This window comes from Tachysurus vachellii, chromosome 16 (genome assembly GCF_030014155.1).
Source record: "Tachysurus vachellii isolate PV-2020 chromosome 16, HZAU_Pvac_v1, whole genome shotgun sequence".
Taxonomy (NCBI): Eukaryota; Metazoa; Chordata; class Actinopteri; order Siluriformes; family Bagridae; genus Tachysurus; species Tachysurus vachellii.
This window is the reverse complement of record NC_083475.1, coordinates 19,021,744-19,042,945: the sequence shown is the minus strand read 5'-3', so window position 1 is coordinate 19,042,945 and position 21,202 is coordinate 19,021,744. Positions and strand designations below refer to the sequence as shown.

The 21,202-nt window shown below is 39.5% G+C and overlaps 1 protein-coding gene across 3 annotated transcripts; it reads right to left on the bottom strand.

Moving 5' to 3' along the window:
- Positions 1 to 882: 882 nt before the first annotated feature.
- On the bottom strand, positions 883 to 19,307 carry tspan33a (tetraspanin 33a). Of its 3 annotated transcripts, XM_060890029.1 has the most exons (10): positions 19,160 to 19,284; positions 18,930 to 19,044; positions 8,573 to 8,627; positions 8,333 to 8,460; positions 6,995 to 7,069; positions 5,291 to 5,386; positions 5,059 to 5,187; positions 4,265 to 4,426; positions 2,529 to 2,654; positions 883 to 1,411 (listed from the first exon to the last, which is right to left on the bottom strand). In XM_060890029.1, exons 1-9 carry the CDS (start codon positions 19,222 to 19,224, stop codon positions 2,553 to 2,555), a joined length of 927 nt encoding a protein of 308 aa, XP_060746012.1. In that variant the 5' UTR covers positions 19,225 to 19,284; the 3' UTR covers positions 883 to 1,411; positions 2,529 to 2,552. The 3 variants fall into 3 exon arrangements, with proteins under 3 accessions (XP_060746012.1, XP_060746013.1, XP_060746011.1); XM_060890030.1 differs by having other exon boundaries at positions 883 to 2,654; positions 19,129 to 19,307; XM_060890028.1 differs by having other exon boundaries at positions 883 to 2,654; positions 19,160 to 19,279.
- Between the last annotated feature and the right edge of the window lie 1,895 nt (positions 19,308 to 21,202).

Below are 21,202 nucleotides of genomic sequence, written 5' to 3'. Positions count from 1 at the left end.
GTGCTCTCCAGTTTCCTCCCACTTCCCAGAAACACTCCAGTAGGCAATCATCTCTCTCACATATGCGTTTCTTCCAGATTCTCTGGTTTCCTCCCACTTCAATGTTTTACTATCTTTTTTTTTGTTTTATGGATGTAATTAATAAGGAAATGAAGCTAGTGGGTGCAAGTGTTGAGGATGCAGAAGATAGGGATAGGTGGAGAGAGATGATTCGCTGTGGCCACCCCGAAGGGAAAAGCCGAAAGAAGAAGAAGAAGAAGATCTTTTTGTTTTTGTTTTACATACAAACCCCAATGTTGTCCTCACAAACAATTCAGTAACTATCGTGAAACTGACAGGAACATGTGACGAGCTGTATTAAATCGGGACTCACCTACACACCACGAGAGGACAGAACGCTTCATGTCCTTTAAACATTATGTCATTCTAAACAAAGAAAACCCAAGCACTTATGTCATACATTTATATTCATTCCAAACAAACGAACAGAGCTAAAAAGGATAACCCAGTGTCTCATGTTGGATATAAACAGCCAGGATTGCTTCTTAGCCAAGACAAACACCTCGTGCCTGGGCTTAAGGCTCAGTGAAGATGAGGTGTGTTTATTATAGACCAGACCTGTGTTTTTGTTGGGGAACCCCTGAGAGAGAAGAGCACTGCCAAACCACGTGTATAAGACAGGAGGGAAGACAGGAGCACAGGAAAATGGCTGCTGATTAACATATCTACTGTACATCTCATTTATTTATTCTTACAAGACATCCTAAATCCTCAAATCTCTTGATGCGTTGATTTTATTCATATATATATATATTCTAATAATGTGGCAGCCAACCAATCAGAAACAAAGACCAGGGTATCAACGACGAAATATGGCGCATGTTACATGACGGTTATAAAACTTTTAATTCATTTTTTTTATTTACAGTGCTGGACAAAATAAATCTTGAAAAAAAAAGTAATCAAATACTAACATACAGAACGACTCAAACACCGAATAGAAGAGAATATAGACAAAATAGGAAGACTAATCACCAAACCCCCCCCCCCCGAGTTGTCATGGCACATCCTGTCAAATAAAGGATAAATAAAATGTGAGTTTACTCTTAAGGCAGAAGGTAAGATTTTTAACAGTATTAAAATCTTTTACAGTGTTTTTATGATATCGTAAAATGATCACTAATGATGTCGTGACGTAGAAGGTGACGTCATATCCAGGGTTAGAACCTGAGTTAAGATGACTGGCCCCCATCGTCTCTGTTTGGGTTCCTTCAGGGTTCTTCAGTTTCCTCCTACTTCCCGAAACCATCTCCATCATTTGGTTTTAGTCCCTCAGACGTCTTCAGCGTGAAAACACGAATCTCAGCATGACATAACAGCCAACGGTAAGGAGTCAAAAATTCAGAAGATGCTGGAAAAGGGAAAAACGTGCAGAACCTTGAGGATTTCTTTTTATATGAAGAAAAGTGCAGATTAACTGCTCAGGACAAACAAAGGTCTCATAAGTAACTCTTACAAAAGATAAAAACAGATGTCGATCGTCCAGGTAACGAAACGCAGGATTAAGTACCGAGCCTGTGTGAACGCTTAAACCGGTTCATTTGTGTCAATTCTGTTATTATTGTGTTGTGGACTAAACCTATGTATATCGTCACTGTCATGCGGAATCCTCGTATCTCCAAAACCGTTATTTTTCAGGAAATTAAAAAAACGCCGTACCTTATCTGCAGTGCACAGGGTTTAGTCTGCGTTGTAGTGGATTGTCTTGCGCTAAATTCCTGTCCTCAGACGAGCACCAGAACTAGCGGGGGTCAAGATTTTTTTTTCTTTGAGTCCAGTGTTTTGAAGACATTTACCTCAGAAGACGTGTTGATTCGTTGCGACTCTTCTTGAGGAGAAATATGCCGTGAAGCTCTCCCACGGAGTGAGGAAGAGGTGGACAGTTGAAGTGTCCAATGGAGTTATGAGATTTGCGCTCAAGCTATTTTCAAGACTTTAGATTGGTTAATAACTTGTAAAAATAACAGACCCACGTGGGGACTGACCAATAGCATCGATATGTGAAAAAAATATGAAATTGACCAAATTTGGACATACGAGGTTTCCGCCCGACAGCGACGATTTGTTATGTGAAATCGCTTGTACAGAGAAAAACTAAATACAAAACTTTTTAAGTATTACAAGTATTTTCTGCAAAGTGTGTATAAACGTAAAAATGTCTCAACCCTGAAATGTATAACACACACGGGTACGTTCTGAAATTTCCGGTGTTGCCCGTCATTAAAAAGTTCTCCTAGTGCAAATGAATAAATATCACATGACCTGTATAAAAATCTTTTTGTTTTCTTTTACGTTTTTAAAATTCGAATTTTAACTTCCATGTCTGTCGAACCTTCAACAGGAAAAGACGAAAAAGAAGCCGTCAGTGTAACAACCACAGCGTTCACAACACATCACGGTCTCCTCTAGAACCTCTGGACGTGGCTGTTATGTACAGATATATCTACTGCATGTGGAGTATTATTTACATCCTGATTGTAATAATGGCGCGTTCAGCTCCACGGGTCCGAGTGGTGCTGCAGGTTGTAGTCCTGAAGTTTAATCTGATCTTGGATCTGGTTTATCAGGACCTGAGAGAGCAGGATTCCCACCAGCTGTGAAAGAAGTGAAGACTGAATTAAATTTCCTTACGTTCAAATGTAAACACGAACAAATAACGTGTTAAATCTTTTTTGCTCCTGTTTTTTTTTTGTGTTCAACTCTGAACGTCTTTGTCATGTCAGACGCACAGTGACGGTTAATCTAATCGGTAATTACTTTCAATTTACAAAGTAAGTGGAGATCTAAAATGAGTCGGTGTTAATAATCTTACACTGAATTTTAGTGTTAAAGATAAACACCTTCAAATACGAGCTGTTTATGAACGAACCTTCTGAGCGTCACAGAGAACAGAAACAGGTTTGAGATCGACATTTACTCTGAAGATACAAACATTTGTGTGGAGCTAAAGAGATAAAAACAGAAATCCTTCTGAACCACGACACATTCTTAAAGTCCTGAGTGTCTAATTTTATATGAGCTTCATATTAACACCACTGTGGACTGAGATGTGAGGAAGACGTTCAGTCATCAGCGTTGACACGACAAAAACAGGAGGAAATTCATTTTTTGGCCTCTGGGATAAAGAGGTAAACAAAACGACTCTAGTCTCTAAAACTGATGTCACCCACAGAAAGCTTAAATGTTGAACGTGGACACAACAAAACAGAACCTCTTCTTCATAATGATCGTTATTTATTATTTTATTAAAGGTGGGGTCTCCGTTGTTTGAAAGCTAATGTTGACATTTGAAATCACCAAAACAAACACGCCCCTAACTCAAATGGGTCCCACCCCTGTATCGATAGCTCCGCCCACACATACATACGTAACCCAGGCAACTAATGGAAAGAAATGTGTCTTTATCATAGCTGAAGGGAAGAACAATACGATTGTAGATAAAAAAACAAGCAAAAATGACACACAAGTATAATCATGTAAAGGACAAAGGCATATATTAGTTCTGTGTAACAAAGCAAAACCAACGTTACTCACCTATCGAGAAGGAAAAAAGCGCCTCGGCGTCTTAATTAAAGTTGGTCACATATTCACAGATTGGAGTTTCCCGAGTCAATAACTCCTGAGCTAAACACTGTTACTACACAAAACACGGTTGTAGCTGCGTCTCTACATTACTACGATAGAAAAGAGGTGTTATTTGTATAGTAACAGTGTTTATCTCAGGAGTTATTGACTCAGGAAACTCCAATCTGTGAATATGTGACCAACTTCCTGCTCCTTCAGTTCTCTCCAGCGCTGGAAAGCTGATCCTATATTAACACGTCCTACTTCTTACCTTATCGTAAGTCTTTCTTCTCTTTCTTTCTTTGTTTTTATCCTCCATGTCAATGTTAAAACCGCTTTCTGCTAACGTCACACATGCGCTCTGAACACTCTCTCCGCCCATATTGACAAGACACGCCCCTTTCTGCTCATTGGATATACGTTTGTTTTGATTTTTGTTTATTATTCGGCCCGACTCAGTTTTCTGAAGCATTTCTCAAAAATCGGCGACCCCGCCTTTAAGTAAATCCGAAGACAGAATTGAAAATCAAATAAATAGATAAAGATAGGACTGATAAAAAGGTACAAGCTTCACCATCCCTGAGAGAAATTTGTCTCTTAGATTTTTTTGTCTGTCTTTTGTTTAGCGGTAGCCTCGTACCTGAGGGATGGCGAGGCCCAGCGCTATGCCTCCCAGCACAAACAGGTTGCTGTGGATCCAGTTGACGAGTTTGTCGATGCAGCCACTGGTGTGGATGAAAGCGCTGGCTTTTAGCATCTCCAGCTTCTGTGTGCCATGTCCACACATAGTGTTTATTAGAGCCTGGGACAAGACAGGAAGGACAGGGAGTAGAATAATACACATACATAAATACATACGTACATACATGCATTACCTAGACTTTTTTTTCTAATCATCAACTGTCCAGTTTGGGTGAGTTTGTGTCCACTTTATCCACCTGTCCATCTGGCTTCTACTGTTGTAACCGATCCACCTGAAGACTTGTCGTGCTTTTCTGCTCAGCATATCTCAAACTCTCAGAATATCTCACTGAGATGACGCATCTACACGTTCTGATGCTTCACTGATGCAAACACAGACTGAAGCTCTTCACTTCTATCTGTAGGATTTTATGCATCATGGTGCTGCTGCTGCCCCGTGATTGGCTGATTGGATAACGGCATGAATGCACAGGTAATCCTAATAAAGTATATATTAGAGAGATTTATATATTTCTCTCTGTGTCTGTCTCTCTGTCTGTCTCTCTCTGTCTGTCTGTCTCTTTCTGAGTTGGCAAGTCTGGGAAAAATGAATTCATGCTCCAAAAATGAATACATTTGAATATGTTATAGCAGAATCCTGTGCGTGAGAGTTTTTTTTCCCCTTCAGACTTTTCCCCTAGTCTCGAGATCATAAGAGAGGTCATGAGGATTAGTTAGGTTTTTCTTCTTCACCTCGTCTTTAGAGATCAGGCAGCAGGAGAAGGGCACGGCACAGCGCTCTCTGCTCGGGTTCTCCTCCGTGCAGTTGAAGTAGATGTTCTGTGACCAGTCCATAAAAGAAATACCACCACAGCAGGCAAACTGGTACATAACAAAAAAAAAAATGTCAACAGAACAACACAATAATACATTATATGTATATTAAAAAAAAAAAAAAACAATAAAATAAAAGGAACTGATGAACCTCTTTTTGTCCAAAGTCAATAAGGTTCTGCAAGTCCAGGTCATCTCTGTAATGCTTGATTGCTTTGTAGACCATTTCGCTCACTTTATACTGCACCTGTAATGCAAAAGCACATAACACCAGTTAGAAACACTTACACAAGTTTAGTTTTAAAACCTAATTCACTAACTCAATGAATTATCAATACTCAAAATTCAAAATGGGGGCACGGTGGCTTAGTGGTTAGCACGTTCGCCTCACACCTCCAGGGTTGGGGGTTCGATTCCCGCCTCCGCCTTGTGTGTGTGGAGTTTGCATGTTCTCCCCGTGCCTCAGGGGTTTCCTCCGGATAATCTGGTTTCCTCCCCCGGTCCAAAGACATGCATGGTAGGTTGATTGGCATCTCTGGAAAATTGTCCGTAGTGTGTGATTGTGTGAGTGAGTGAGAGTGTGTGTGTGTGCCCTGCGATGGGTTGGCACTCCGTCCAGGGTGTATCCTGCCTTGATGCCTGATGACGCCTGAGATAGGCACAGGCTCCCCGTGACCCGAGATAGTTCGGATAAGCGGTAGAAGATGAATGAATGAAAATTCAAAATGAGACACGACCAGCAGGGGGCGCTTCCTATAGTCGCTTCCTATTAAACTTCATTTAGAAGCTTTTCTTTTTTTTTTTTTTTTGCTTTTAAAGATCTAGGAAACATTTTGTAATCATTTGTAATACTTTAATAGTGAGAGAGAACACATAACTCCAGTATTATCTTCTCTTCACTGGCTTCCAGTTCAGTATAGAATTGATTTCAAAATTCTATTGATGGTTTTTAAAGCATTTCACAACATCGCTCCAAGCTATATTACCAACCTCTTAAAGGACCATAATCCAGTCAAGTCGCTGAGATCAGCAGAGAAACTTCTACTGGCAGTTCCCCGTTCCTCAAAAAAATCTAGGGGCGATAGAGCCTTTATGGTCATCGCCCCAAAACTGTGGAACAGCCTCCCTTTGCACATTCGGCAGGCCTCAACTTTAGAAGGTTTTAAGTCTCAGTTAAAAACTTATCTTTTTAATTTAGCGTTTGTTGAGAATAGACCTTGTTTAGAGAGAGTTTCTTGATGCTTTTATATATTTTATTTCATTTTTATCTTTTTCCCTTTTATGTATATTATTTTTCATCTTTTTAATTTTCTTTGTTATAATCGGTTTGATATATATTGCTTTATGCTTTGTAATATTGTGCAGCACTTTGGGCAATTGAAATTGCAGTAAAATGTGCTATATAAATGAATAAAGTTTAAGTTGAAGTTTAATAGAGACATACACTGCAATCCAGAGAGGTTACGTCATCATGCTGAAGATTTACGGAGCCTTCGAGTCGACACGGTGGTTATTTTTTATTAAGACTATTATAGTTGTTAATATATGCCAGAAAGATAACAGATTGATGCCATGAGCTAAACGTCTCGTTATAAAAGCTAAAGAAAAAAAATGAAAAACACACTAAGGAACTGAATTAGATCGTTGTGTTTAGAGGAATTGCTCATAAATACATTCCGGTGTCAAGACACAAATTTAGTATCACATTCTGCGATATGTAAATTTACACAATTCACAGCCACATCTAAATAATGTTTCGTGACTCACAGATAAATTCATAGCTACACAGCCTTTGTAAACACCGTCTTACAAAATATGTTTTTGTTTGTTTTTGTTTTAAGTTAGTTTGTTTTACCTTGTCTGAATAGATAAAGCCTAAAATTCCAGCCACCAACTGCAGAAGAAAGATGATACTCAAGCAGATGCAGAACTGCAGACAAGAACACAGACAGGATTCAGTATCAGCATTGAATTCAAATCAGATCCTGTTCACACTGTATTTTTCTCTCTTTTGCGATTTGCTAAAACATCATCACATGACCAGCTCTGAAAACAGAGTCTGTAACGGTTATTTATTCATCTATTCATCTATGTGTCCAACCACCTATTAAATATATTTTTGCTTCCATTACTAGGCATGGTATTGTTGTGGGTAGGTGTCTGTCTGGTTGCCAGAATGGTAATTCATCCATCCGTCCATCTACAGTGGGGCTCGAAAGTTTGGGCACCCCAGGAAAAAAATTGTATTAATGTGCATAAAGAAGCCAAGAAAAGATGGAAAAATCTCCAAAAGTCATCAAATTTTTACCTGGGGTGCCCAAACTTTCGAGCCCCACTGTATATACCTATCAGTCCATCCATTTATTAATCATATTTTTGTTTTCTGTCTGTCTCTTCCATCAATACATCCATAAATCATATTTATGCTTTGTGTCCCACCCAAGCATATATCAATCTTTCCTACTATCCATCCATCCATCCATCCACCTCTCTATATATTCATCAGTCTATCCATCTCAATCATATTTTTGCTTTCTGTCTGTCTCTTCCACCAATCTATCCATCCATTATATTTATGCTTTGTTGTTGGTCAGATCCAATCATCTGCCCATCTTTCCTACTATCTATCTATCTATCTATCTATCTATCTATCTATCTATCTATCTATCTATTTTTGCTAATCATATTCTTATCATATTTTTGCTTTCTGCCTGTTCCATCCATCTATCCATTTATTCATCCATCTGTCCATTTTTTTTCTGTTTGTCCCATCCAACCGTCCATCCATTGGTATTGCTATCTATTCATCTATCTATCCGTCAATCATGTTTTGGTTTTCTGTCTGTCTCATTCATCCAATCATCCATCCATCTGTTCTGCTATCCATCCATCCATCCATCCATCCATCCATCTGTCCAATTATCTATACATCTATCCATCCTTTATTTATATTTATCCTTTCATAACAGGGGTTGATATTTTTTGGGTGTTTGCCTGTCTTCCCATCCATCAATCAATCCATGTATCCGTCTCTGTCCATCTGTTTATCTCTCTATCTATCAGTCAACCTGTCCATCCGTCTATTTAACACCTTTTATTATTCTTATTAATGAGAGCATTAAATAGTGTAATATTATTCTTTAAAATGACCCTAAATTACACAAATCGGCTTTGCTTTAGATCTAAAACTGACCGTCTGCAGGAGACAGATGTTCTCTCGGAGTGAACCAACACAGCCACAGAAAGTGAGGAAAAACATGAGAACTCCAACGATCAGCAGAATTATAGAAGGGTCCACCGTTAAACACGCCATCGCTGCCTCTAGAAAGACATGAGAAAGACAGATGCTAGGTTGTAGTTTTCAAATCATACACTTAACAGGAAACACAGAAACACTGAAACACACAGTATCTGCTACTGACAGTCATCTCACCATGTTTACTGATCCTGGCGTACACACCGATGGCCATCAGCACCACTGAGATAATCTAATGTGAACAGACACAAGACAAAATACTGTGATTCAGACCGAGATCCAGTACAAGTTGATTTAGTTCTTTACTAAAACACACGTTTTTGTTTTACACTTTTAGATAAGTGAGCAGTTAAAGCCGATTAACACACAATGTAGAACAAAGCATTTAATCACCAATAAGGATGCAGCTCAGAGAGCAGGTTCGAATAGTAAAGGAAAATCCTTTTATGGAATTCGATTTAGTACGAAATCAGATTCTGGAGAATAAATACTGTAGGAGTGATTGGGTGATTTCACTCACTCTCACTTACTCATTTTCTACCGCTTATCCGAACTACCTCGGGTCACGGGGAGCCTGTGCCTATCTCAGGCGTCATCGGGCATCAAGGCAGGATACACCCTGGACGGAGTGCCAACCCATCACAGGGCACACACACAGTCTCATTTACTCACACAATCACACACTACAGACAATTTTTCCAGAGACGCCAATCAACCTACCATGCATGTCTTTGGACCGGGGGAGGAAACCGGAGTACCCGGAGGAAACCCCCGAGGCACAGGGAGAACATGCAAACTCCACACACACAAGGCGGAGGCGGGAATCGAACCCCCAACCCTGGAGGTGTGAGGCGTATGTGCCCCCTGGGTGATTTCAGTGGATGTTTATGCCTCACTTCACACACAGAAGTAAAAATAAAATGAAGTCAAATCTTGCCTTTATTTATTACTTCATCTTTCATCTCTTATTTTTTTAATAGCACAAATTCATCAGTTTGTTTCACAGATATTCTTTATTATCATAAGTAACAATCGCCTCAAACAGCAGTTCTGTTATAGTCTTGTAGATTTTGCCTTGTACTGGAGTGTACTTCAGTATTGATCCTGCAGGACACACCCACAGAGTTTATGAGAAGCCACGGGGTGCATACTTTTGCACTGAACTGTAGATATACAGGATGCTAAAATAAACAAGGGGGGGACATGGTGGCTTAGTGGGTAGCAAGTTCGCCTCACACCTCCAGGGTTGTGGGTTCGAGTCCCGCCTCTGCCTTGTGTGTGTGGAGTTTGCATGTTCTCCCCATGCCTCGGGGGTTTCCTCCGGGTACTCCGGTTTCCTCCCTCAGTCCAAAGACATGCACGGTAGGGTGATTGGCATCTCTGGAAAATTGTCCGTAGTGTGTGATTGCGTGAGTGAATGAGAGTGTGTGTGTGCCCTGTGATGGGTTGGCACTCCGTCCAGGGTGTATCCTGCCTTGATGCCCGATGACGCCTGAGATAGGCACAGGCTCCCCGTGACCTGAGGTAGTTCGGATAAGCGGTAGAAGATGAGTGAGTGATAGAGAGTAAAATAAACAACTCTCCTGCTATAGCTGGCCGCGCTTCTAAAACCGTTTTCAGCGAATACCCGACCTGGTTCAGAGGTCACAATGAGAGTGATCCAGGTTCATTGTAATGTCTCATTGAAGTTGCCTACACGAGGCCTGCACTGGCCGCTCCCTTTAAAAGATGATTCACATCACAGAAATTCTTGCAATACCTGTTTGAACACATCAGCTTTGTCCTTACTAACCTAGGTTGTTATCATATCATGGAGTACTCTTGGAAAAACAAGAAAAGACCAAGAAAAATCCTGCTTTTCTGTTTATTCAATGCCCCACAGTCTCATATCATGTTTTTGTTGTTGTGTTATAATTCCAGCTCACTCATATTTATCTGTCTTCATTCCGCAGGTTTCATTTATACCTGGGATTTATAATCAGGGATAGATAATAAAATCTAGACCCATTTAGGTGAATGCTAGTGACCTATTTGGGTGACCAACAAAGAATAAATGTTTCTAGACAGCGTTATAAGAAACCGCTAATAGAGCTCCACTGGGGCAGGTATCATGTTGCAACCTGCTTGCACTATGAATTGCTTTATATGTTTATTATACAAAGTTTAATATTATACAAAACTCAAGATTAATGTTAGACTTATATTTAAATGTGTTTGTATTTATCCCTAATGAAGAAGTCTGATGTGACTGAGGTGACTGTGGGGAGGAAAAACTCCCTTAGATGGAAGAGGAAGAAACCTTGAGAGGAACCAGACTCAAAAGTGAACCTCATCCTCATTTGGGTGACACTGAAGGGTGTGATTATGAATAACGTCCTTTCTACAGTCAGATACAGTTTGACAATTGTGTATTGAAGAGAAGGATGTTCACAAAGACCACATAGAGTTCATAACTTCTTTTTGAATGTCTGAAATCTTCATGGGGGCACGGTGGCTTAGTGGGTAGCACATTCGCCTCACACCTCCAGGGTTGGGGTTCGATTCCCACCTCCACCTTGTGTGTGTGGAGTTTGCATGTTCTCCCTGTGCCTCGGGGGTTTCCTCCGGGTACTCCGGTTTCCTCCCCCGGTCCAAAGACATGCATGGTAGGTTGATTGGCATCTCTGGAAAATTGTCCGTAGTGTGTGATTGTGTGAGTGAATGACAGTGTATGTGTGTGTGTGCCCTGCAATGGGTTGGCACTCCGTCCAGGGTGTATCCTGCCTTGATGCCCGATGACGCCTGAGATAGGCACAGGCTCCCCGTGACCCGAGATAGTTCGGATAAGCGGTAGAAAATGAATGAATGTCTGAAATCTTCATTCAATGAATTATGAATGCTTGAATTATTCATGTATAAGTGAGGGAGGGTCATGACCGATAACTTACTACAATTTAACTTAAAGTAGTATTTTAACTAAAAGTAATAGTATTTATATTAAAAGTAGTATTTATCATGTTAGTATAGGATAGCAAGGGAATTTCATTCATTTTACTTAAAAAAAAGTTGAATACAAGTAAAAATAAACACTTTTCCTTGATCGGAAAGGATGCGATACATTTATTCGACATAGTTACATAGCTGGGGGACACGGTGGCTTAGTGGTTAGCACGTTCGCCTCACACCTCCAGGGTTGGGGTTCGAGTCCCGCCTCTGCCTTGTGTGTGTGGAGTTTGCATGTTCTCCCCGTGCCTCGGGGGTTTCCTCCGGGTACTCCGGTTTCCTCCCTCAGTCCAAAGACATGCACGGTAGGGTGATTGGCATCTCTGGAAAATTGTCCCTAGTGTGTGATTGCGTGAGTGAATGAGTGTGTGTGTGTGCCCTGTGATGGGTTGGCACTCCGTCCAGGGTGTATCCTGCCTTGATGCCCGATGACGCCTGAGATAGGCACAGACTCCCCGTGACCCGAGGTAGTTCGGATAAGCGGTAGAAGATGAATGAATGAATGAATGAATGAGTTACATAGCTAACTACAGTACATAGCTAACTAGCTCTGTAACTAGTACCAAATCGTAAGCTAACCGTGAGCTAACCCTAACCAACATTCGCTCATTTGAAAGATCGAAAAGCTCCATATTATTTTAAAAATGAGGCAAGATACACAATTTTTTTCAAGTCCTCATTGATTATATAGCCCAAATTAACTTTTCTACTCTGAGCTTAATACATTCTGTTTGTCATTCATAACAAGGGCGAATTTTTCAACACATAAGGAGGCAGAATGTGTGTAATTGTTGAAGGGAAATCCATTTTCTAGATCAAAGGCTTACTTCTTGTAATGTGTGTGGATTAATGTGTGTGGATTAATGTGTGTGGATTAATGTGTGTGGACTCAAATAAAAAAGCAACTTTGTTTAAGTGCATCCAAGTGCAAACGTCTCTGAAACTGGGAAAACGTCACGGCGAACAGAACAACGGTTCTGTCTTTAGTCGGATTTCACTTCAGCCAGGATCCTCAGTACAAAGCCGTGCTCACAGGTTCAGAGTATCCGATTACTTCGGCATTTATTTCACCGAAACCTCGCAGCCCGCTCTCTGAGAACGAAATCCCACCAAACCAAAGACGAAGCAAGCTCACTTTCATCTCCACAGCGATTTCACACAAGTTAATGTTTTAGTTTGGACTTTTACTTCCTACATTTCAAACCACAAATCTCTTTTCTGTCTTCTTTTTTTTTTAATCAAATATTGAACAGTAAATTTTTTAAGATGACTTTATAGCATTAGATTTTTTTTTTTGCCTTGAATCTATACTTCAGATCTAAATTCGAATCCAAACCTTAAAAAGCAAGAACAGCGTAATTTATCTGCTGTTGTATACACTGTACAGTTTGTATCGTCACAGCTAGCTAATTAGCATTCAGCTAGTTTGTTCGGTCGGAGACATCATCGTGCGAGCTGACGAGAGAATGAATTAGGAAGAAAGTTGGTAAGGGTCGCTAATTAATCATCACTAATTAAGATTTATTTTATTAATCTTACTTGCAGATTTATTTTCAGATAAATGTGTAATGTTTAGATTAAAAAATTAATTAAGATAAATAAATACATTAATTAATTAATTAACTGACTAAGATAAATTAATTAATGTTAATTAATTAAGCAAGTAATTAATTAACAAACTAATTAAGATTTGTTTTATTAATCTTACTTGCAGATTTATTTTCAGATAAATTTGTAATGTTTAGATAAAAAGCAATTAAGATTAATTAATTAATAACTAAGACTAATTAACTAATTCAGATTTCTTTTATTAATCTTACTTGCAGATTTATTTTCAGATACATATGTAATGTTTAGTTAAATATGTAATATTTACACTGGAGTTTTACTGACTGTCAATGACTTTAATTTTGAATTTTTCGGCAATTTTAGATTTTCTGAAGCACAGGTATGGAGTGTGCCGTGTGTGAGGTTTCTCCTAAAGCTTTTGACTTAAGCATGCTAAGACATGCCATGTTTCCAAAAGTCTGCATACTATCATGCTTTTTTTTTTTTTTATTGATGCAGCTCATTCGAAAAAAACAACAACAACAACAACCTCAGATGAGCTTTTCTTTAACCATTTTTAGCAGTGCACCGGCGTTAAAACAACTTTTGAGGCGTTTTCACTTAGTATCAAGAAATGAACGATTTTATCTATGTGAGCCGGTTATGAAACGAGTCAGGACTCTGTTGTCTTTCAGTGTGAGATGGGAGTTTTTCCCTCTGTTGATAATCTTACATTGAAATTTAGTGGTTGAAGATGAACACCTTCAAATTTTAGCTGCTTGTGAACAAACATGAGATAAACATTTGTGTGGAAAAAAAAACAAACCTGGAACTTTTCTATGAATATGTCACCCCTGGTAGTCTAGATAAAAACTGAGTGTCTACATTTATATGAGGTTGATATTAACACCACTGTGTGGTAAGACATGACAAAGACGTTCAATCGTCGACACGGTCAGGAAACTCCATTTTTTGGCCTTCGTTAAACGAAACATCTCTAGTTTCTTTCTATTTCTTGAGAGACGATCTCTAAGCTGATGTCACCCATGGAAACATAAATAGAAATAAAGCCCTGAGAGTCTACAATCAAAAACATTAAATGCTGAACGTGGACACGACAAAACAAGAGCAAATTCTATATAAGTGTCTCGGTCGCCTGATATCGTGCTGCATCATGTCAACATTCCATGAGGATGCATCAGCGGTAGACATTCAAGCCTACAATAACAAACACCAACAAGTGTTAACATTATAGCAGTGGAGAAATTCTTCATGTTCTATTTTTTTAAAGGCCAATCGCTTTGTTAACGTCGCTCTGAAAGATCGGCACGTTGCTCCGTTTCAATACGATTCAATATCATTTATTTGTATAGCGCTTATAACAATTCACATGATCTCAAAGCAGCTTACCTACATATAGAAGAAATACACGAAGTTCTTATTTATCTCTAACATCCATCCTTAATGATCAAGTCTGAGGTGACGGTGTTGAGGAAAAAACTCCCTGAGATGATACGAGGAAGAAACCAGGTGAACCTCATCCTCATTGTGATGACACTGAACAGTTAATAATGTCAATGTAAATGATGTCCTTTCTACAATGGTTTGTAGTCAATAGTTGAAGTGAAACTGTGGAGCTAAGAGCTCCTGAGGAACTAACAGGTCATTACTGAGTTCATTACAGACTTAACACTAATTCCTTCCTTTTCATTTTCATTTCAACAGTATTTACAGAGCTGCCCTGTAATATGACATTCATTCATTTTCTACCACTTATCCGAACTACCTCGGGTCACGGGGAGCCTGTGCCTATCTCAGGCGTCATCGGGCATCAAGGCAGGATACACCCTGGACGGAGTGCCAACCCATCGCAGGGCACACACACACTCTCATTCACTCACGCAATCACACACTACGGACAATTTTCCAGAGATGCCAATCAACCTACCATGCATGTCTTTGGACCGGGGGAGGAAACCGGAGTACCCGGAGGAAACCCCCGAGGCACGGGGAGAACATGCAAACTCCACACACACAAGGTGGAGGTGGGAATCGAACCCCTAACCCTGGAGGTGTGAGGCGAACGTGCTAACCACTAAGCCACCGTGCCCCCCTTTAATGTGACATGTTGGTTATTTTTCATTATAACGTGCCATGTAAAAGTTTTGGCACCCCTTGTCAAATTTTCTGTTTATGTGTTAGTTACGCAAATAGAAGCTGAAATGTTTTCCAAAAGGCATTTTTTGCAATATTTTAAGCAATATCAGTGTATTGTCCGTGCTTTCTAAAAGTTTAGAGTGGAAAAGGGACATCACCCTGCAAAAGTATGGGAACCCCAGGATTTTTTTTAGTCAGACCCTGGAGTTGCGGTACGTACACTGTTCAACTGTTCAGAGACACCTGCGCAAATATGGCCTTCATGGAAAAGTCATCAGAAGAAACCCTCTTCTGCATCCTCACCACAAAATCTAGAACATTTACACAAACCTAATGCATTTTGGAAAAAAGTCCTGTGGATCAATAAGGTTAAAATAGACCTCTTGGGCCGCAATGAGATAAGGTACGTTTGGAGAACAAAGGGCACAGAATTTCAAGGAAAGAACACCAGTCCAACTGTTAAGCACGGGGAAGGATCGATCATGCTTTGGGGTTGTATTGCAGGCAATGGCACAGGGAACATTTCACGTGTAGACTGAAGAATGGATTTAATTTATTTCCAAAAATATCTGGAAGCAATCTGAACACAATCTGTAAAAAAGCTGAAGTTGAAAAGAGGATGGATTCTACAAATGGATAATGAGCCCAAACACACCTCAAAACCTCCATCGTGGGACTACCTCAAGAGGAGCAAGCTGAAGGTTTTGCCATGGCCCTCACAGTGTCCTGTCCTAAACATCATTAAAAGATTTTGGGTAGACCTCAAGAGCAGTGCGTGCAAGACGGCCCAGGAATCTCGTAGAACTGGAAGACTATAAGGAAGAATGAGTGAAAATCCCTCAAACAGACACTTGGATGTCTACAAAAAGTGTTTAAAAGCTGTGATACTTGCCAAAGGAGGTGCTACAAGGTACTAACTATGCAGGGTGCCTAAACTTTTGCTGAGGGCCCTTTTCATTTTCTGTTATTTTGAAAATATAAAAGATGAAAATCTAAAAAAAACAATATTTTGTTTAAAATATAAAGGGAATGGGTCATCTGTAACGTTATGCCTTTTGGAGATCATTTCCACTTGCTTAACTCCTCACAAACAGACTTTTTTGACCAGGGAAGCTACACTTTCACCTAGGCCACTGTACAGTACAATCACAGGGACATCAGTACTTAGTTTTGTTCCATTTTCATGTACCACATGTTCTGGAATGACAATAAACCTTCCTTGATCTCTGACAACAGTTCACTCCGGTCCATGAATCTGATTGGTCGAGCCATGTAAATTTTAACTTAAAATATGAAAGCGTCTCAGATGAAGATGAAATGTTTTTGAACGGATGCCGATTTAGCCAGACGATGTTATAACGAGACTCACAATCACAAATCGGTGTGAGCGAACTAGCTAGATAAACACGCTATATTTCTTCATGCGGCTATATCGTGTCCTAAAACGTCCGTCAGTTACTCTTTATAAATTTCTTCATTATAGAATCATTGAATAAAAGTAGGAGGGCACGGTGACTTAGTGGTTAGCACGTTCGCCTCACACCTCCAGGGTTGGGGGTTCGATTCCCGCCTCCGCCTTGTGTGTGTGGAGTTTGCATGTTCTCCCCGTGCCTCGGGGGTTTCCTCCAGGTACTCCGGTTTCCTCCCCCGGTCCAAAGACATGCATGGTAGGTTGATTGGCATCTCTGGAAAATTGTCCGTAGTGTGTGATTGTGTGAGTGAATGAGAGTGTGTGTGTGTGCCCTGCGATGGGTTGGCACTCCGTCCAGGGTGTATCCTGCCTTGATGCCCGATGACGCCTGAGATAGGCACAGGCTCCCTGTGACCCAAGGTAGTTCGAATAAGCGGTAGAAAATGAATGAATGAATAAAAGTAACATAACATTTGCGATTGTGTTGTTTGAACGAAGCATCGACATGGCTGTGACTAGCTACGGCCCAGTCGACAGTGATAATTTTGGACGTTCCAAAACGTTAATGTACATTAAAACGGATTAAAAACTGCTTATGTTGGTATGTTGCTATGGGATAAAATGAAAAACAGTGATACGGTGATATGATGACGGGTTCTGCTTGTACACGATTCAGGGGTACTTTTAGTAGTAAGTAGTAAGAACTAATCAGGAGTAATGAGTAATACACCAGGAAAGTGAGAATACTTCAGCAGATAAAAAATAATTAGTGTATAATGTCTTGTAAACTTGTTGTGTCTGTGTTGTTTGTAACGTAGCAGGTGTCTGATAGCGTTTTGGAGGAGGCATGAATCATTTGTGAACTGAATGAAAAGTACAGAAACGGCGCCCCCCCAAAAAAAACAACAACAAAAAAACAGTGTGTTGCACTTTTTGCATATGAATAAATGAGTCCTGTTGCTTAGCAACAACAACAAGCTTTCAAAAGGTTGCAAAAGCAGCTCAGGAGTTTTAAAAAAGCAACACAAAGAAACAGGGTTGTTGGTGTAACCTGCCGTAACCTCGTGCGAATTCTAACAAGAGGACCGAATTTTAAAAATGTTAAACTTTTTTTTTTTCCTTTTCAATTACGAACAACATCCCTCATTTTTTAATTAATATTGTTATATATCTCACTGCCTGCCCAGCTTGTGTCTTGTGTTTGGTTTACCTTCAACAATAACTACAACACAATCCGTTTTTTTGTAGGCTAATATGCTTTAATATCTAATATCTGAAGTCCACCCTTAAATAAAAGGGGTTCCTCAGGGGTTCTTTGGGTGGTTAAGAGCTCCAGCTTTCTAATGAGAGATTTTGGACTCTTTTCTGACAGAAAAACATTGTAAGGTTCTACATAATGGGGTAACATAATGGGCTGGGGTGGTGAGAATCACGTTTCACACGTTTCGCACAAAATGTGATCATGTGTAAAATATGAACTGAGGTAAATGTCCAATGTGGAAAAATAATATAAAAACCAATCATTCGTTTGGGGATAATAATCAAGTTCTTCACACTAAAGGTTAAAAAAAAAATCTTATTTTTCACACTTCAGATGAAAAGAAATCAGAATTTTCAATTAAATGTGAACAAATAACATTTTCACACTAAATAGGGAACAAATCTATATTTTTACTATAACGGTTCAAATAAAAATAAAGCTGAAAATAAATCAGAATTTTCAGAAATAAATCAGAATTTTTTTACAAAATGTGAAGAAAAAAATTCATTCTAAAGGTTAAAAAAAAATCAAACTTTTTTTCACACTAAAAGGTGAAAATAAATGTGAATAATTATTATACAAAATGTGATTTTTTTTTATGCTGCAGGTTTAAAAAAAAAAAATAATAATAATAATAAAAAAATAAAAATGTCCCAATAATGGTGAACAGAATCACACTTTTGCACACTGCAGGTGAAAAAAAAAATCAAATGATTTACACTACTTGTGTGTACATTTCCGACGTGATTCGTGTGATTGTTTGTGAAGTTGTCTCTAAGAGCACGATTTTACTTCAGCTGTTTTATTCCTTTGAACGTCATTTACCTTTCTTTAAACCTTCAAAATGAATTATACACCATGATTTCAGATGTTTTCATGTTGAATTTTCACATGTAGTTAGTGTTAAATCTTTCAGTTGATTTTTTCCCATATTTCACATAACACACAGCTTATTATTTCACATGACATGCACATCCATGTGATGATGGTTTTTCCCATATAATAACACTGGGAAACATGTGAGCACTGATTAAACTGACTAGACAGCCAAATTTAAAACATTTTAGAATCATGTCACAGGATAAACAACAACAAACCAAGTTCACTAACTAGACTACATGGTTATGAGTTCACCTTTAAAGAAGAGAGGATCAGATGAACAGATTGAGACTCACCCAAAATATGGTATTAAAGAAGAAAAGTAAATATTTGATGACTGGACTGACAAAACTGAACTCTTCATCTCTCTGGGCTGCTCCTCTTCTCCCCATGATCAATGCTTGTATAAGTCTAAGGATGAAAAGACTTCTGTTAGGTCCTGAAACGTCAATGTTTAAGAAGAAGTCATATGTGTGGTTCTTGTCCTTTGGGGACCTTCAATCACTGAGGTGTTTTAGTAGCTCACAGGCGCGCCTTTGCCTCCAGGCGCACATTTCTGTCTCTGAGCCGCTGCCTAAACTTGCGACTCATTAACTTGTGGGTTTGTTATTTCCGGATTGGTGTGTGTGTGTGTGAGTGAGAGAGCGAGAGTGTGTGTGTGTGTGTGTGTGTGTGTGTGTGTGTGTGAGAGAGAGAGAGAGAGAGAGAGAGAGAGAGAGAGTGTGTGTGTGTGAGTGTGTGTGTGTGTGAGTGTGTGTGAGTGAGAGAGAGAGAGAGAGAGTGTGTGTGTGTGTGTGTGTGTGTGTGTGAGAGAGAGAGAGAGAGAGAGTGTGTGTGTGTGTGTGAGTGAGAGAGAGAGAGAGAGAGAGTGTGTGTGTGTGTGTGTGTGAGAGAGAGAGAGTGTGTGTGAGTGTGTGTGAGAGAGAGAGAGCGAGAGTGTGTGGTGTGTGTGAGAGTGTGTGTGTCTGTGAGAGAGAGATCTAGAGTGTGTGTGTGTGTGTGTGTGTGTGTGTGTGTGTGTGTGTGTGTGTGTGTGTGTGTGTGTGTGTGTGTGTGTGTGTGTGTGTGCGTGCGCGCGCGCGCGCGCTTTATTGGGCGGTCCTCTTTCTCTTCTCCTTAGTAAACAGTTTAAATCCTCCTCCTGCCCTGGTTTTATTTTTTCCGACAATATGCAACAGTTTGATCTTTGCACATTTATGCGGATAAATAGCTCAAAAACAGTGGCCTAAAATCCTACTGAAACATATTTAATAATGCAATGTAAAGTCATTCATTTTCTTCCAGATTAAAGTCAGGGGTTTACAGTTTATTTTCACCTAATAGGAAGAAAATAAATGATATAAAAAAATAATAATAACTTTAGTGTTTGGTTCAATGTGTTGCTTTTTGAAAAGATTTGATTAAACACGTGAGTAATAGCGCCCCCTGTTTAGATCAGTGTGCAGTATGCAGGTCAGTAGATCTCTCACTGTCCACTTTATTAGGGACAGCTGTACACCTGCATGTTCATGCAGTTCAGCTCATCATGTGGCTGCAGGGCAAAGAAAAAAAAAATATGCAGATGCATGTCGAGAGATTCAAATAATGTTTACATCAAATAGCAGAATGAAGAAAAATGGCATGGTTGTTGGTGCAAGTCGTAGTGACACTGATGATCCCCTGAGATTTTCATACACAACAGTCTCAAGATGCAACAATGCTCACGACACCAATTAACAGAAAAGTTAGCCAGCTACCTAGTAATTTGGGTTATATTTATCAATTTATTGCTACACCCCTATAATGATTCATCTACAAACGACGATGAACTTTGTAGGAGAAGATGTGCAGTAACAGGATGTGGCCCCCGAGCCCTAAAGGAGCGGAGCGTACGATCCCTGGAACGGTGAGTTTCTGAGTTTTCATTTAAGTGTCAAAATATCACTAAACAGGCATTCAGGAATATCGTTTATATGGTTAGATGGTTTTGACAAAAGCGATCGGTTCGGCTAATCGTTATTTGGCTAATTGTTTTATATACACGATCATTATGCTAACGTTAGCGGACCTAAAGTTACAACACTACAGGAGATATTAAGAGTGTTAAACGTGTTTAAGTACAAAGTGTTAAGCGTTTTCTTAAAGTTTACTAAAAGTTTATTTTTATGAAAGTCAAGTCGACGAGAAATATTAACGAAAATTAGCTAGACGGCTACTTTGTTAGCATATCTAACTGTCAAGGCTCAAATGGACACAAAAGGGATTATTAATATATTTATGATAAATATATTTAATCTCAGTTTTTGGTGAAGAAGTTAGCAGAGAAATAAGTGAATAACAGTGAAGCCATGACACTGTAAGAAAATAGTAGATAGTGTAAATAGTGACAATGTATACACAATTATAGGAGGTCTGAATTGTTTCTGCAAGATGAGCTCTACTCCAGCAGAGAGCTCAGTGATTATGAGGAGGACGACAACAGGCCTTGTCAGCAGAACGAAGCACGAGATGGTGGTGAACATGAGGTGTCGATGAGGAGCCCATCTCCACCTGTGAGAGGTTTGTCCCTTCACCTGTGAGAATCACATCC